The sequence below is a fragment of the Zootoca vivipara genome, chromosome 8 (genome assembly GCF_965207765.1).
Source record: "Zootoca vivipara chromosome 8, rZooViv2.hap1.1, whole genome shotgun sequence".
Classification (NCBI taxonomy): domain Eukaryota; kingdom Metazoa; phylum Chordata; class Lepidosauria; order Squamata; family Lacertidae; genus Zootoca; species Zootoca vivipara.
This window is the reverse complement of record NC_142591.1, coordinates 55,770,803-55,786,197: the sequence shown is the minus strand read 5'-3', so window position 1 is coordinate 55,786,197 and position 15,395 is coordinate 55,770,803. Positions and strand designations below refer to the sequence as shown.

Sequence of the window (15,395 nt, the reverse complement as noted above, 5' to 3'; positions counted from 1 at the left end):
TGAGAGATTTTACTTTCTTGGGTTCCATGATCACTGCAGATGGTGACAGTAGTCATGAAATTAAAAGACGCCTGCTTCTTGGGAGAAAAGCAATGACAAATCTAGACAGCATCTTAAAAAGCAGAGACTTCACCTTGTTGACAAAGGTCCGTATAGTTAAAGCTATGGTTTTCCCAGTAGTGATGAATGGAAGGGAGAGCTGGACCATAAAGAAGGCTGGTCGCCAAAGAATTGATGCTTTTGAATTATGGTGCTGGAGGAGACTTTTGAGAGTCCCATGGACTGCAAGAAGATCAAACCTATCCATTCTGAAGGAAATCAACCCGGAGTGCTCACTGGAAGGACAGATCGTGAAGCTGAGGCTCCAATACTTTGGCCACCTCATGAGAAGAGAAGACTCTCTGGAAAAGACCCTGATGTTGGGAAAGATTGAGGGCACAAGGAGAAGGGGACGACAGAGGATGAGATGGTTGGACAGTGCTCTCAAAGCTACGAACATGAGTCTGAGCAAACTGCGGGAGGTAGTGGAAGACAGGAGTGCCTAGCATGCTCTGGTCCATGGAGTCACAAAGAGTCGGACACAACTAAACAACTGAACAACAAGAGTCCGTATAGAGTCCTTATGTAGGTTCTCTGTAAGTAGGAGAAAATAACAGAGGCCACCCAGATAATATTGAGAAGCAAAGCAGCTAGTAAGCATGATCTTTATTAAACTGTTGCAACAGGGTCCCCCACTCCCCCGACGCAGGGTGGGAGGAGAGGAACCCAGAACATTGGTGTGCAAGCTCTTATATAGACTTTTGAAATTGCCTCCCCTGTAGCTCAGGACCACCCCCCAAAACATCATACATACATCACAGAAAGAGGTGGTCCCCAGCAGAAATTTGAGTGTGTTGCTTCTCTCCTTTCTGCCAGGATACCTGAAAATGCCTTATTGGTTGCCTTTTCTGGGTATCCTGGCCATTCCTTTGAGATGGTAAATACTTAGTTCCTGAATCTGTTACACATATCATAGTGTGCTCAGCTTGCCAGACTGTATTTACAGGGAGGTGTAAGCCTCTACAGTCCAAAGATAATTGGAAAGCTTTTCCTATTTCCTTCCTCCTTGCAGAGAAATATTTGAGGTCCACTTGGGAGAGTCAAAATGGCTTCAGGATTGTTCTCCGGTACTATTTCAGACACATGGTTTATATACGTATGCATGTGTTTGCCTTGTACATTTATGAACATTTATTTTATATACTGTATATAAGACCTTAGAATTCATATAACACTGGGAAGAGGGATTCATAACCTACTCTGAAAATTGTAGCTCTGTGAGGGGAAGGTGGGTTTTCTCCTAACAGCACTTATAACAAACTACAGCCCCCAGAATTCTTTGGGAGATACCACTATTTAAAGTGGTATCACAGCATTTTATATGTATGTGGTGGCTGTTCCACCCACTCAGAGAAATATATACTGTACAAGAGACAAGGCTTTGTCACTGGTGACAGCCGGAATACATCATTCACTGTTAGTGAAGATAATGGGGCTACTCTCGAAATTGACCGGTAGCATTATTCATTACTATTGTCAATGGCAGCAGGCAGCTCACCACCCGTGCACTTTGTGTTGCTTTCTTTTTAACAACCAAATGGGTTTTCTTCATTGTTGCTATCCAACTTGGGCCCCTAGGAAGTTGTTTGTTGGCTAACTAGTTGGTTGGTTTATTACATTTATAGTCCGCCTTTCTTCAGTTGTGGAAGCTAAGGCAGAATAAATGTGGTTTCATATGCTCACCCATCCAGACCCTGACCCTGCTGGGACTTGTTTAGTCTTATTTTGTCGGTTTCATCAAGAACAGCTTTGGTTCACACACAAAAAATGTGTGGCCTTTTCCAGCAGCTCATTAGTGAAATACACTTCTGTCAATATTAAAGCAGCTTTCAACCCTTTCCTAAGCAAAGTCCGTTGTTCACTCTGGAAAAGTTAATTTGTTCCTAGATTTAGAAACATTCCCAGGGCAAAACCTGAAATCACCAACAATGGAAAAACAACAACGAGTCTTAAGTCTTTGAGGTGCCACCGCACTCCTTGCTGTTTTGCTACAGCTAAATCTCCAGAAATTAATTCTGGAGTAATTTAAGTGTAATCGTATTTTTCCTTCCTTTCCCGGTTCAGTGGAGCAGCGTTATGTATTTTTCTTGGGAGAGGAGAGGGGAGGAAGAGAGGCACATTTAAGGAAATGGGCAAAAATAAATTTAAAAATGCCCTATGCTAACTGTACGCAGTTAAATCCAGTGCGTTACTTTGAACGCCCAGTTCTGTCAAGCGTGTGACTGTAAACAAACCCCGCTGGGGGAAGCGTTTTTTGCGGGGACTCGAGTTCTAGACTCACACGGAGTGGCCAGCTTCCGGGTTAGTTTCCGACGCCATTTTTGTTCACCGTCAGAACTGAAGTGACAGGAAAAATTAGGATTTTTTAGCGGTACCTGTCATCATCTCCCCTCTCTTCTTCCCCTCACGAATGGAAACAACAAAGAAGATAGGATTCGTGCTCCAACATAGGTCGTCTTATTCCGCGCGGGACGTTGCTCGCCTGATCTTTCCTGCGCTCTGAGAAGACTTTTGTGTCAGCGACTTTTGGATGAAAAACCAAACCAGCCCAACCTCTAACCTACAATATATGCTGCCCTACACTGCAGGGGCTGTCAAAAGCCACTTTGTCTCCGCCGCATCTCCCCGCTCTCCAAGTATATATGGCGATATTAGCTGCGATCTCTAAAACGCTCAAACTCTTTCGGAGGAAAACGAGGTTCGTACGTAAGAAAGCCTGCGTTTTGAAAGCGCATGAACATGCAGCTGCTTTTTGTTTTGTTTTTTTCTGAGCGTTAGACACACACACACCCATCACAGCTACCCTAAAACCCAGGGGCTTCTTATAACCTCTCACTCCTGCCCAGGGAGGCAGGTGGGAAGTAGTGTCGGAGGTAACCAGGAAGCTGCTTCTCCAGTGGTAGTCCCTCTGTAGGAATTCCTATCTCTATGTTACCGCCGCTCAGCCGCCGCGAAGATGGTGTCTGTGCTGCCGCGGGTGGAGAGGCTGTCGTCGCGGGTGGTCCGCGTGCTGGGCTGCAACCCGGGGCCGATGACCTTGCAGGGCACCAACACCTACCTGGTAGGGACCGGTCCCAGGTACGTAGCAGCCCCGTGGCTTGTAGTTCACCTTTAACCCTTTACCCTGGTGCTAAAGGAGCGATTTGGAGCTGGCTTCAGATAACTGTTTCATGGGCAGGGCTTCCTTTGCCCGTAATAGCTGCATAGGCAGGCAGAAATTCAACAGGTGGGGATTCTTCCTCTGGTGAGGCATGTGTGTGTATCTATACATATACCTGTGTGTGTGCGCGCGCGCATAAGGTAAAAAGGTAAAGGAAGGACCCCTGGACGGTTAAGTCCAGTCAAAGGCAACTATGGGGTGCAGCGCTCATCTCGCTTCAGGCCGAAGGAGCCGGTGTTTGTCCACAAACAGCTTTCCAGGTCATGCGGCTAGCATGACTAAACCACTTCTGGCGCAATGGGATCGGGACACCATGACGGAAACCAGAGCGCACAGAAACAGTTTACCTTCCCACTGCAGCGGTACCTATTTACTGTATCTACTTTGAACTGCTAGATTGGCAGGAGCTGGGACAGAGCAACGGGAGCTCACGCTGTTGCGGGGAATCGAACCGCTAACCTTCTGATCAGCAAGGCCAAGAGGCTCTGGTTTAGAGCACAGTGCCACCCGCACATACATACCTTTGTGAGCGCATACATAAACACACACACACACACACATTTATGTAGTGAGCCCCCCATGTTTCACGAGTTCAGTTGGTACGGCGCATACACTGCCTGCAGAAGTTCCAAGGTTCAAACCTCAGACATCTCCAGGTAGGATTAGGAAAGATCCGCAATGGGATCTCTGGAGAGCGGCTGTTGCTGCCAATCAGTGGATACTGACAGGCATCATTTTATTTGTATGCTGCCTTTCCACAGTTCAAACCATGATCGAGGTGGTGGCTTTCAACGTGAAAAGAATGCATAACTACAACATAACAAAAGTGGTCATAAACAAACAAAACATTAAAAAATATTCCACCAAACTGAACAGTTTCCACATTAACCAGGACAAGATCTAAAATAAAGATACAAAAAAACCACAACAGAGTAACAACACACACCCGCAAAAAAAACCACCCAAACAACACCGCAGCCCAAGAGTCTGGTCAGCAGCCTCATCTTTGGTAGCTGGAGGCAGTCTGGGCCCTGCCTTCCCAGGGCAGGTGAGAAAAGGCCTGCAGGGCAGGGAGAAGGTATTTCAGGACTTGCAGCCAAGATGCACTGAGGACTGAGATAAAGGGTGTTATTCCATGTAAAGTAGCTGCAGGTGTTGTGAAAAACGCAGAAGACCTACCTAGTGAGAAGGAGGAACCTTTCCTCTTTTTTTGAGAAATTATCCATCAGGATTACCACTTGTGTAAAGGATGCTGTGATGTTCTGGAGTAAGAAAATGTTGCTTTCACAGACATTTTGTTCTAGGATCCACCCTTATTTTTCTATTAATTGTGCTTTGACTTTTCCAGTTATGTGTGTCTTTTGGGGGGGGGTGCAATTCTGTCTTTATTATAGAAGGATCCTTATTGATACAGGAGAACCAGCAGTCCCTGAATATATTGGCTGTTTGAAACAAGTGTTCAACGAATTCAGCATCTCAATCCAGGAAATCTTAGTAACACACTGGCACCATGATCACACAGGAGGCATATCTGATATTTGTAAAAACTTTCCCACTAGTAAGCAGTTTCATTATTTTTGTTGTTGTCTAAAGTGTCTGTATTCTGTTTTTTATACAAAATGTATCCAAGCTGTTTTTCAATACATTAATCTGACAATGGAGTGAGTCTGTGAAATAGCAGAAAGATAAAGTAGAAGGAACATTTAAAGGATTGTATACCAATGTCTAATAAAATACTTGCTGGTAAACACTGAATGCTGGCAACTAACTTCTACATAGTTGATTGTTTACCTCAGAGGCCAGTTAGCTACAGTATAAGTAAAACCAGCAAGGTAACTGTTTTTGCATTATAAAGTACATTAGTCTGTGTAGCTATTTGAAATTGTTTTTTTAATACAGTCAAACCTCGGAACTCGAATGTAATCTGTTCCAGAACACCGTTCGACTTCTGAAACGTTTGAGTTTTTTTTTTTAAAACGTTTGAGTTTTGAGGTGCAGCTTCCAATTGGTTGCAATAACTTATTGCACTCAAACGGAAGCCGCACTGGACGTTCGAATTCCGATGATCGTTTGAAAACTGGAATAGTTCTGGGTTTTCGGCATTCGGGGACTGAAACGTTCGGCAACAGAGTCGTTCGAGTTCCGAGGTTTAACTGTATGTGTTTATTGTTAATGTTTTATTGTTAATCGTTTCAGTATGTTTCATGGGAAACAAAATAAAAAAATTCCTTCAGTAGCACCTTAAAGACCAACTAAGTTTTTATTTTGGTATGAGCTTTCGTGTGCATGCACACTTCTTCAGATACCTTCATGGGAAACAGTTCATGAAGTGAAAACAAGACTGCTTTGCTATGCTTATAAAGTCAGGAAATTTAACTTACACATTTTAAATTGGCCAGACCTCTTGCAAAGCCATTTCTTTGCATGCTTACTCATAAAAACTGTTTCTCTTGTTAGCATCATAATGATATAGACAGTTGCCCTGGGCAACTAAATGTGTGTGCGTCTACATCCTTTATCTGTCAACCCATCACTACTAAATGTATGCCATTCTTTTCAACCCAAATGTAAAGTGTATAGGGCAGCTTGTTGGCAGGGCATTGCTTGGTCATTATGGCCAAGTTGCCATTAGTTTTAGCATTACCCCTAACCTGCAGAGGAATAAGAAAAACTAAGAGACAGTGTGGGTACATGGAGGGCAAGGGCTCTTCCAGATTGGTGGAGTTTTTTGCAGGTGTCTTTTTGCAATATGTCATTGACACAGTCATAGTGCATTAGTAGTAGATCTGTACTGGACTGTCCACACATAATTCCATTAGGAGTTCTTCAATGGTTCCCAAGCGTTACTGCATTATTGCCATCTGTGGGGAACATTTGGGGCCTCTCCAGATGCTCTTTCTGTTGTGCATTCATAATCTTAGTTCATGATGGTACCCGGATAGTTTTATGCAATCCTGCTTTCAGTACTGTTTGCTTCTGCAAAAGTTTTGGGGTGGTCAAACTGCTTCACAGTATGTCCTGTAGATTCCTGCCAAAAGCCTATTCTAGTGTTTGTTCTGCTGTCGTGCAAGAGTGTCCCTCCAGACAGCAATTATGTGTTGGGGAAGCATTGCAGAACTACTAGCAAATTGGAATGTTGTGTGGATGAAACAGTGTAAATCCACCACTGACGCACTATGATTGAGTCAATGACGTGTTACAGAATACACCTGCAAAAACCAGCCCCAGTCTGGAGGGGACTGAGTGATATGAAAAGTTACAGGCTTTCAGCAGGAAGCTACAGAACATGCACCACTGGGAGATGAAGCAGTTTGCCTTTCCATTAAAGAGAGCAATAGTCTCCTAAACACACCAGGCTTTGGGTTATTGGCCCAAGCATCTAAACAAAAGCAGTCATGTCTCATAGCTGGATCAGCCCATTGCCTTGTGCTAATGCTGGCCCAAGTCCTATGACTCATTTGCCTTTCCTCCTATAAGCATTCGCTGGTGCACACTTTATCCTTATTTCACTCCAGAATCATTTCATTCATGTTTTAAGAGCAATTTGTATGACAAACATCTGTAAAACAATGTCAGTATGCACTTTGGGGAGCAACGTTACAACATGTAAAATAAAGTAATGCTGCTTTTTTATTTTTGTGTTTAAAAACTAAGATACTGTAATTTTTCAGGAATTTTTAAATGTGTGATTAAGCTGCTGCTGAAACATATTTAATGCCATATTTCTTTTCAAAACTAGCTACTGAGTACTGCATAAGCAAACTTCCACGTAACCCACACTCTGAAGAAATAATAGGAGAAGGAAAGCAAAAATATACCTACCTTAGAGATGGAGATCTTTTAAAGACAGAGGGAGCTACTCTGAGGTAACTGATAACTTTTGCACATTGACCACTGTATGAAGATTTTCTCTTTCATGTGCAAGATTTTTAATTTTGGCGCAATTATGTATTTTATCATGGTATTATCTACTATATATTTTGGAAAGTTGTGTGTATCTGTGGGTTTCTATTGGACCCAAACCTGTCTGGGTTCTTGGATCTTCAGGAAGGCTGCTTTTCCAAGTCCCACAAACATCACAAGTGCCTTTAGCAGGAACACAAGCCTGTCTCTGTGAATCTTCCAAAGACAAATGAAAATTTATATTTAGACAGGCCTTTGCCTTATTCAAGTGGTTTTAACTCTACCACAGATTCTTAAAGCTTCATATATTTCATGCTTTTTATATGTATTTGTATTTGTTGTCAGATGCCATGAGGGCTCTATTACGGAAAGGTCAGGTATGAGTTTAATAATCTTTTTTTTTTTGTCAATCTGCAGGGTATTATATACCCCTGGACATACAGATGACCACATGGCTTTACATCTCCTAGAAGAAAATGCTATATTTTCTGGTGACTGCATTTTAGGAGAAGGAACAGCAGTGTTTGAAGACCTTTATGATTACATGAAATCGTTGGGAAAGCTACTGGAAGTGAAAGCTGATTTAATTTACCCTGGTTAGTTCCACATTTGACCTGAATTCATAACACATCACTTCTTGACCTCCTCTGGTACAGTTCTTATGGCTAGAACTGCTGTTCAAAATCCCTAATGAGTTGCTCTTCATCACCAGGACCCTCTGATCCTTCTGTCGGTTGTTGTCCTTTCATGGCAGGTTACAGCAAGCATAGAGAAGGTCTCCTGTGTCTCTTGAATCCTGTTTACAATGTGTTTTGTGATGCATCAGCTTTCCTGTTCATAATAAGCTGAAATTGCAGTCTGAACTTGCACTACATTTGTTGTTGTTTTTTAAGGCTTGTATGTTGCCAGAGTGCATCCTTGATTTATGGGCCTTATTGCCCTTATCATTTAGGGCAGTATGCAGTGAAATAGTCCCATTGGCACAAGGGCTTCTGGCTGTGCATTCCCTCTCCTCTCATTCCCTAAATTTGTTCTGGGTTTCTCCCCAACACTCTTGGATACCCAACTACTTTGTTGGATACCGCCCATAGTTTCCTAGAATCTACTGAAAATTATTGAGAGGATACATAAAATATAACTGCCAAAAGGAGAAGATGCATTGTGGTGCCATCTCTCTGTTAATCCTTGTTGAATAAAACGTATGGACACAGACTGATTCGGTGTGTTTTGATAACTTTTTTGTTGGCTAACATCTACCATTAGAATCTCTGCAGTGCTCAAATTACTGATGACAAAATGTCATACTGAACAAAAGAAGAGCCTGCTGGATCAGGCCAAGCATCCTGTTCTCTTAGTGGCCAACCAGATGCCTGATACCTTCAGCTGTCTAGAGAGCTCCTGCTCTCTGCAACTACTTTGTCCTTTTCCTTTGATACCCCTTATGACTAGAACTGCCTCCCAGAATACCTTTGTGCAATCACTTCCCTTAAGTCCGTCCTTGAGATTCACCTCTTGCAGGAAGCCTCACACTATATAACTAAGCCAAAATATGTGCAATTTAAGTAATCACATACTGTTCCTCAACCTACTGATACCTCTGCTACCCCCCCCCCCTCGCTTCTTCTGTTGTCTCTCAGTGTCTATTTTAGTTTATAAGTCAATTGAGGTAGGAATTGGCTGTACCTGTTCTTTGCAAATTGCCACATACATAGATAGCACATGACCATTTCCTAGGGTAGGTGTGTACAGTGGTACCTCGGTTTATGAACACAATTGGTTCCGGAAGTCTGTTCATAAACTGAAGCGTTCATAAACTGAAGCGAACTTTCCCATTGAAAGTAATGGAAAGTGGATTAATCCGTTCCAGATGGTCCGCGGGGTACTTAAACTGAAGCGTTCATAAACTGAAGCGAACTTTCCCATTGAAAGTAATGGAAAGTGGATTAATCCGTTCCAGATGGGTCCGCGGAGTACTTAAACTGAAGCGTTCATAAACTGAAACATGGGTGTAATTGGTTCCGGAAGTCTGTTCATAAACTGAAGCGTTCATAAACTGAAGCGAACTTTCCCATTGAAAGTAATGGAAAATGAATTAATCTGTTCCAGATGGGTCCACGGCGTTCATAAACCGAAAATTCATAAACCGAGGTGTTCATAAACCGAGGTTCCACTGTACTAATAGTCTGAGTTGTGAAAAGTCCTTTGGCCACTAGAGGGCCAACATTTTTCTTCACATTTGACCTAACTGTATTCAGAATTCAGTGCTTAAAAGTGACTATAGAAGAGATGTTAAAGGTATGGGGTGGTATCTGATGAACTCGGAAGTAGGCCTGTTGAGATCAATAGACATGGTTTCAGTGAGTCTGCTCTGAGTATGTCTTTGTCTGATGACACCCGAACTGGAAATCATAGTAATATTAACATAATATTACTAACTGGCTTTGCTCTTAAACTGTTTTGGTTTTTTTTGTTTCAAAAAGTTTTTGTTTCAAACTTTTAGTGTTGTGGTGATCTAATGCAACTGCTAGGGTGAGAAAGTAATAATACCTCTGAACTTACTGGTGCAGACATGCGGCAAAATCATAAGATACTGGAACCATACGTGGCAGCTATGCCACTTGCTTTGAACATCATGATAACAAATACTGCAGCAGAAGTAGAGATTGTAAACAAGTATTGTTGTTGTAGTTTTTTCTATATTAACCACTTTTTCCCCTTACAGGACATGGCCCAGTAGTAAAAGGGGCAAGAGCTAAAATTCAGGAGTACATTTCTCACCGAAATGCACGGGAACAGCAGATCCTCAATGTCTTGAAAGAGAATGCTGAGAAATCTCTTACAATAGAGGAACTTGTGAAAATTGTATACAAGGTAGCTGTCTAGCTGGCTCCTACTTTTGAATTAGGATAAGATGTTTAATTGCGCTAGTAGAAGCAGTCACAATAAAATGAATGGTTCACAAACATTGTAGTTTCTATGACAAGGAAAAAAACTGACATGAGTACATGTTCACTGTAGCAAGGCAAATTGGGAAGCTGTCCTGTATCTAAACTTTCTTGTTTTTGTTGGGACATTAAGAATTTCAGTAAATTTCCTTTTTTTTTCCCCCAGAACTAACATTATTTTGGCAGACCCTCATCAGGAAAAGCAAATATTCAGACTCTTGCATTTTAAACATATAAAATGCTAAACGATAAAGAATATGTCACATATGGAAAAGCATATAAGATGCAGCATGGGAATGCAATTTGTACAATATGCTGGTATTACAATTGTGTAATACAATTGTGTATTGCAATTCCTGAGCTGATATACCAGCAAAAATATTAGTGACATAGAAGCTGCCTCATCTCTAGTTCAGATTGTTGGTCCATCTTACTCAGGGTTGTCTACACGGAGCAACAATGGCGCAACAAACCCTTTAGGCAGGGTTTTTTCTCAGTCCTAACTGGAGATGCCAGGGGTTAAACTTGGACTTTCCACATACAAAGCATATGAACTAGGACCGTTTACTTACTTACCACCCTATACCTGGAGGTCTCAGGGCGGTTCACAGAACAAAATCAAAATATAAAACCACAATATATATATATATAATCAAAATAAAAACAACAACCCAGTAACACAATATCAAGCAATCCATAGTCTGTTGACCACTACCAGTTGGCCAGGGAGGAAAAGCAGAAGCTCAGCTGTGTTTTTTATATGATAACTATAATTATGGGAAGAATACATTTGCACAGTTCTCTTTCTCTTTCTCTTTCTTTCTTTCTTTCTTTCTTTCTTTCCTCTCTCTCTCACACACAGGCTGCTTGAGGACAGTAACATTGACATGATGAAGGCGCTAATGTACTTAATACTATGAACACACACAAGTCTGTAATATAAAATAATAATAATACATGTGATTTACCAGATATTGCGTGGGAAGCTGGAGTATAATTATAATGACAATAGCCCAAATCCAAATAATGGTATAATTTATTCTGTGAGTCCAAGGGGGCTTCAGGTTTGTGTCTGGTTCTTTATATCCGCCCATCTCCCCAGTGCTGGATCGCTTACTGCTTCTAAAACTGAGAGAAATATTTAAATAGCAGTTCATGATCTGGTGTGGAGAGGAGTGACACATGCTTAGCTATTTCCTGTTTGAATTACTGTTAGCGTGCTCTTTGTGGGGCTAGCTTTGAAAAGTGCTCAGAACTTCAATGGAGTCAAAGAGCTGCAGCCAGATTGTTGACTGGGACTGGTTATAGGCAGGATATGACTCCCTTCTTACAGCAGCTTCACTGGCTACTGGTCTGTTTCCAGGCACAATTCAAAACACTGGAAATGACACGGCTTAGGTCCAAGCTATCTGAAAGACCGTGTTCTCTCATACAAACCTGCCTAGGTTTTGAGACATTATAGGGAGGCCCATCTCTTGGTCTTACCACCCTCACAAGCACATTTGGTATGGGAAATGGCCTTCTCAGTGGCTGCTCCCAGACTTTGGAATTCCCTCCCTAAAGAAGCTAGACTGGCTCCCTCCTTGCTGTCCTTGTTGGCAGGTGAAGTATTTATTGTTCCAACAGGCCTTGGGGAATTGACTGCTTTTAATAAAAGGGCTGTTGTTGTGCTGTTTTATTATAATTATTGGTATGTTTTAAACATTTTTTATATTTGTATATAGTTTTAATTCTATCAATGTTTACTTGCATTTTAATTATGGATTTTTCCTGTGTTTTTAGTGGTTCTTGGTTGTTGTTTTCCTGTAAGCTGCCTTGTCAGGGAAAAAGGCGGAGTATGAATATATCATAAATAATAATAATATTAATAAATGTCAAAAATTACCTTGGGCTAACACAAGTTTCTTGTGTGAGCCTAAGTAGTTCTTTATTTCCCTGCGAATAATTATATGAATAGGTACTGCAATCATACCACTTTTCTGTTTGTCAAGAAGATGGAAACCCCCAAGAGTGCTTTAATTAGTTCAGAGTTTGGCTCTGTTCTGTTCTTTAACTTGGCATTAGTGTGCTTGTGTGACTTTTTAAAATCCTGACTGAAATGAAATTACCAAGATACCATTTTAACAGTGTTGCCAGTTAACAGTTCAACCTTATACAGCTCAACTCAGAAATAAGACTCAGTGTTTTTTTCATCCCAGTTGAACTTCCTTAAAGATAGTGTGTATAAGACTGCTTCCTAAACGTGTGATTCATATGTTTTTAATTCTTTTTCTCTAGGACACACCTGAACACTTGCATAGAGCTGCAGAGATTAACCTCGGCCATCACTTGAAGAAACTAGAAAAAGAAGGGAAAGTGTGTACCGGTAAGTGGCTTTGTCTTTAACACACATCTGTTGTATTCCAGCAGCATGTTTATGATCCAGTTTTCCAGAATTTTTCTGTGTCTTAGCCAGGGGTGGGCAGAAGATAGATCTGGAATGTGCTATTGGATGCTTGTATACTATAGCCGTGCATCATGCCAATAAGGTGTTTTTAATGCAACAATTCTTTGTTTCCAAATGGGTTTTCTTTTGCTTGAATTCAGAGGCCTAGATCTGCACAGAGATTTTTAATAGATCAGTACTGTAGACACAAATATTTTATTTATTTAAATCAGGGGTGGCTAACTGTATTCAGCCCAAGGGTTACTTTGACTGCCAGTCACCTTGCCATATGCCAGCTGTGGGTGTGGTCAGTGCGTTCTCACATGCCACACATACACACGCCACCCGTACAGATGGCACAAGCACACTTCCTCGCTCCCCAGCATTCACACACATCCTCACCACACATGCTGGCACACAGCACTCTGTTTCAAACACACACCCATATGCAGTCTTAAACTCATATATATATATACGCTTGCGCACAAAAGAACACAGCACTGTTCCTCTCCCAAGTAAGGAAAAGGGTGCTTACAAGGGAATCCTCGCCCCAGCAATGGAATGGGGGAAATGCTGTCTTTTTCATCTCTGCTGCCTTCATTGGCAACTCAGTCTTAGGTTATGGGTGTACTGCATCAAAACAAAGCCCAAGAGAATTCACTGGATCATAAATAATTATAGAACATCTCTGAACTGTAAATGTTAAGCTTCCTGCTACAGTGGTACCTCTGGCATAGCTGCCAAATACCCCGTTTTCCTCGGGAAACCCCCCGTATTTTCTTACCATTTCCCGCAGGTGTCCCAAATGGCAAAATACCCCGTATTCCCCCAGATTACGAAGCTCCTGCCAGCGGCCATGTTCTTCTGGTGCTGCGCCGGCACCGGAAGTCGCTTCTGCGCACTTCTGGACATGCATAGAAGCGACTTCCGATGCCGCTGTGCCCATTTCCAAAATGTCCACAGCGCCGGAAGTTGCTTCTATGCACTTCCAGACATGTGTAGAAGCGGCTTCTGGCGCTGTGGACATTTTGGAAATGGGCACAGCGGCATCGGAAGTCGCTTCTACGCAGGTCCAGAATTGCGTAGAAGCGACGTCTGGTGCCACGGCACTGCTGATCCCGGATTTTTCAATCCGGAACTTGGCACCTATGACCTCTGGATGCAAACGGGATCCGTTTCGTAGCCCCGTACGCATCCAGAGCAGTACTTAACCTGAAGCACAGAATCTGCACATGCTCCCTGCACGATTCAGCGCTTCTGTGCATGCGCAAATCGCCGAAACCGGAAGTAACCCGTTCCGTTACTTCCAGGTTTGGCACGTATGTAACCTGTGTTGTACGCAACCCGCAGCATTCGTATCTAGAGGTATGACTGTATTTAGAAAAACAGCATTTCGGAACTTTAATAGAGGATAACTTGTCAAAATACTTAAATGCCTCACTCTGATATTCAAATAGATATAATGGGCTTTTTTAAAAAAAATCAGATTCCTGATTTTTTTTTAATATTCATATTCCCAAATTGCTAATCTTTGAAAGCTGCAATATACTAACAGAAAAATTCGAGATTAAAGTTGTGCTTGTAAATCACTTTATGCTTAATGTCTTGCATCAAAAAAAAGTTTGTTTTAAATGGTAATGTTTTCAGATACCAGCTTATTTAATATTTTCTTCTTCTTTTGCAGCAAATGAAAATTCTCTCAGCTTCAGATTGAAAAGCAGTTTATAGATAGGACGCAAAAATAAGTGTGAGGCTGATGTTCTTGTGTCCTCCCTCTGAAGAAGCACCAAATTGTCAACACAGTATTTTTTACTTGGCAAAAGATATTTTGAGTACTTCAGCATAGTGAGAGTAAATTCATAAAAATTGACCAAGTTACTTAATTCTGTTTTTCAGCAAAATGAATAAAGTGCAGTTATTCACATACAAACTACTGTGTGTTGTCTTAACTAGAATTTCTTAATTACTGTATACAGGCCTAAATAATGGCATGTCTACAGTCTTATTTTGTGAAATAGCAGAACTATTTTAAATTATTTTTATTTGTGGTGATTTTTTTCTTTTAAAAATTGTTGTACATCTCATCAATTGAGGTAATAAATTCTTTAAATAAATATTGAAGCATACCACTTAGAAAAAAATGTTAAGCACTTTTTTTGGGGGGGGGGAGAAAACGCAGACTACTAGACAGGGCATTTTGACACCTGAGACGAAGCCAAGGTGGGTGCCAAAAGTGGGGTGTGGAGATATGTAACAGGAAGAAGGGTAGGTGGAGACCAGTGGTACCTCCTGTTCACCAAGAAACTTCTTTAGAGGTGGCATTGTGGGGGCTGCCAAGGAGGTGGCAAATCTGGCCTCTAAGAAGCATGTTGCAGCTGTTGCTACTACTGTGGCAGCACAGTGGACAGTGGAGGCCAGATCTGCTGGCCCTGTGGATCCTGTTGCTCGAGAGGGTTGCCTCACCTTGCCTCACAGGTGGGCTGGCCCCAAAACTAGGGTTGTACAAAGATGCATAAAAGCTAGAAGACTCCCTGGAAAAGACCCTGATGTTGGGAAAGATTGAGGGCATTAGGAGAAGGGGACGACAGAGGATGAGATGGTTGGACAGTGTTCTCGAAGCTACGAACATGAGTTTGACCAAACTGCGGGAGGCAGTGCAAGACAGGAGTGGCTGGCGTGCTCTGGTCCATGGGGTCATGAAGAGTCGGACACGACTAAACGACTAAACAACAACAACATGGTGGTAATAGTTCCATATCATTTCAAACTCGGTTGAATACAAGTAGTGTTGGTTTGGGGAAAGCTTGCTGGGGACTAGCCCAGGTGTGCAAGCTTCTTATCAGCTATGTGAAGTGATGGAGAG

The 15,395-nt window shown here is 42.0% G+C and overlaps 1 protein-coding gene across 1 annotated transcript; it reads left to right on the top strand.

Moving 5' to 3' along the window:
* Positions 1–3,042: 3,042 nt before the first annotated feature.
* Positions 3,043–14,462, top strand: LACTB2 (lactamase beta 2). Its single transcript, XM_035126069.3, has 7 exons — positions 3,043–3,177; positions 4,654–4,817; positions 6,999–7,125; positions 7,580–7,758; positions 9,885–10,033; positions 12,385–12,472; positions 14,217–14,462. The coding sequence occupies exons 1-7, from the start codon at positions 3,056–3,058 to the stop codon at positions 14,258–14,260; spliced, it is 873 nt and encodes a 290-aa protein (XP_034981960.1). The 5' UTR covers positions 3,043–3,055; the 3' UTR covers positions 14,261–14,462.
* Positions 14,463–15,395: the final 933 nt, after the last annotated feature.

What these genes read in the sequence shown, in the direction of transcription:
- LACTB2 (XM_035126069.3), top strand. Translation starts at nt 3,056, where the DNA reads ATGGTGTCTGTGCTGCCGCGGGTGGAGAGGCTGTCGTCGCGGGTGGTC. An exon ending in ACAGAGGGAGCTACTCTGAG is followed by an intron (nt 7,126 to 7,579) that starts GTAACTGATAAC and finishes GTCAATCTGCAG; the next exon opens with GGTATTATATACCCCTGGAC. An exon ending in AGAAGGGAAAGTGTGTACCG is followed by an intron (nt 12,473 to 14,216) that starts GTAAGTGGCTTT and finishes CTTCTTTTGCAG; the next exon opens with CAAATGAAAATTCTCTCAGC.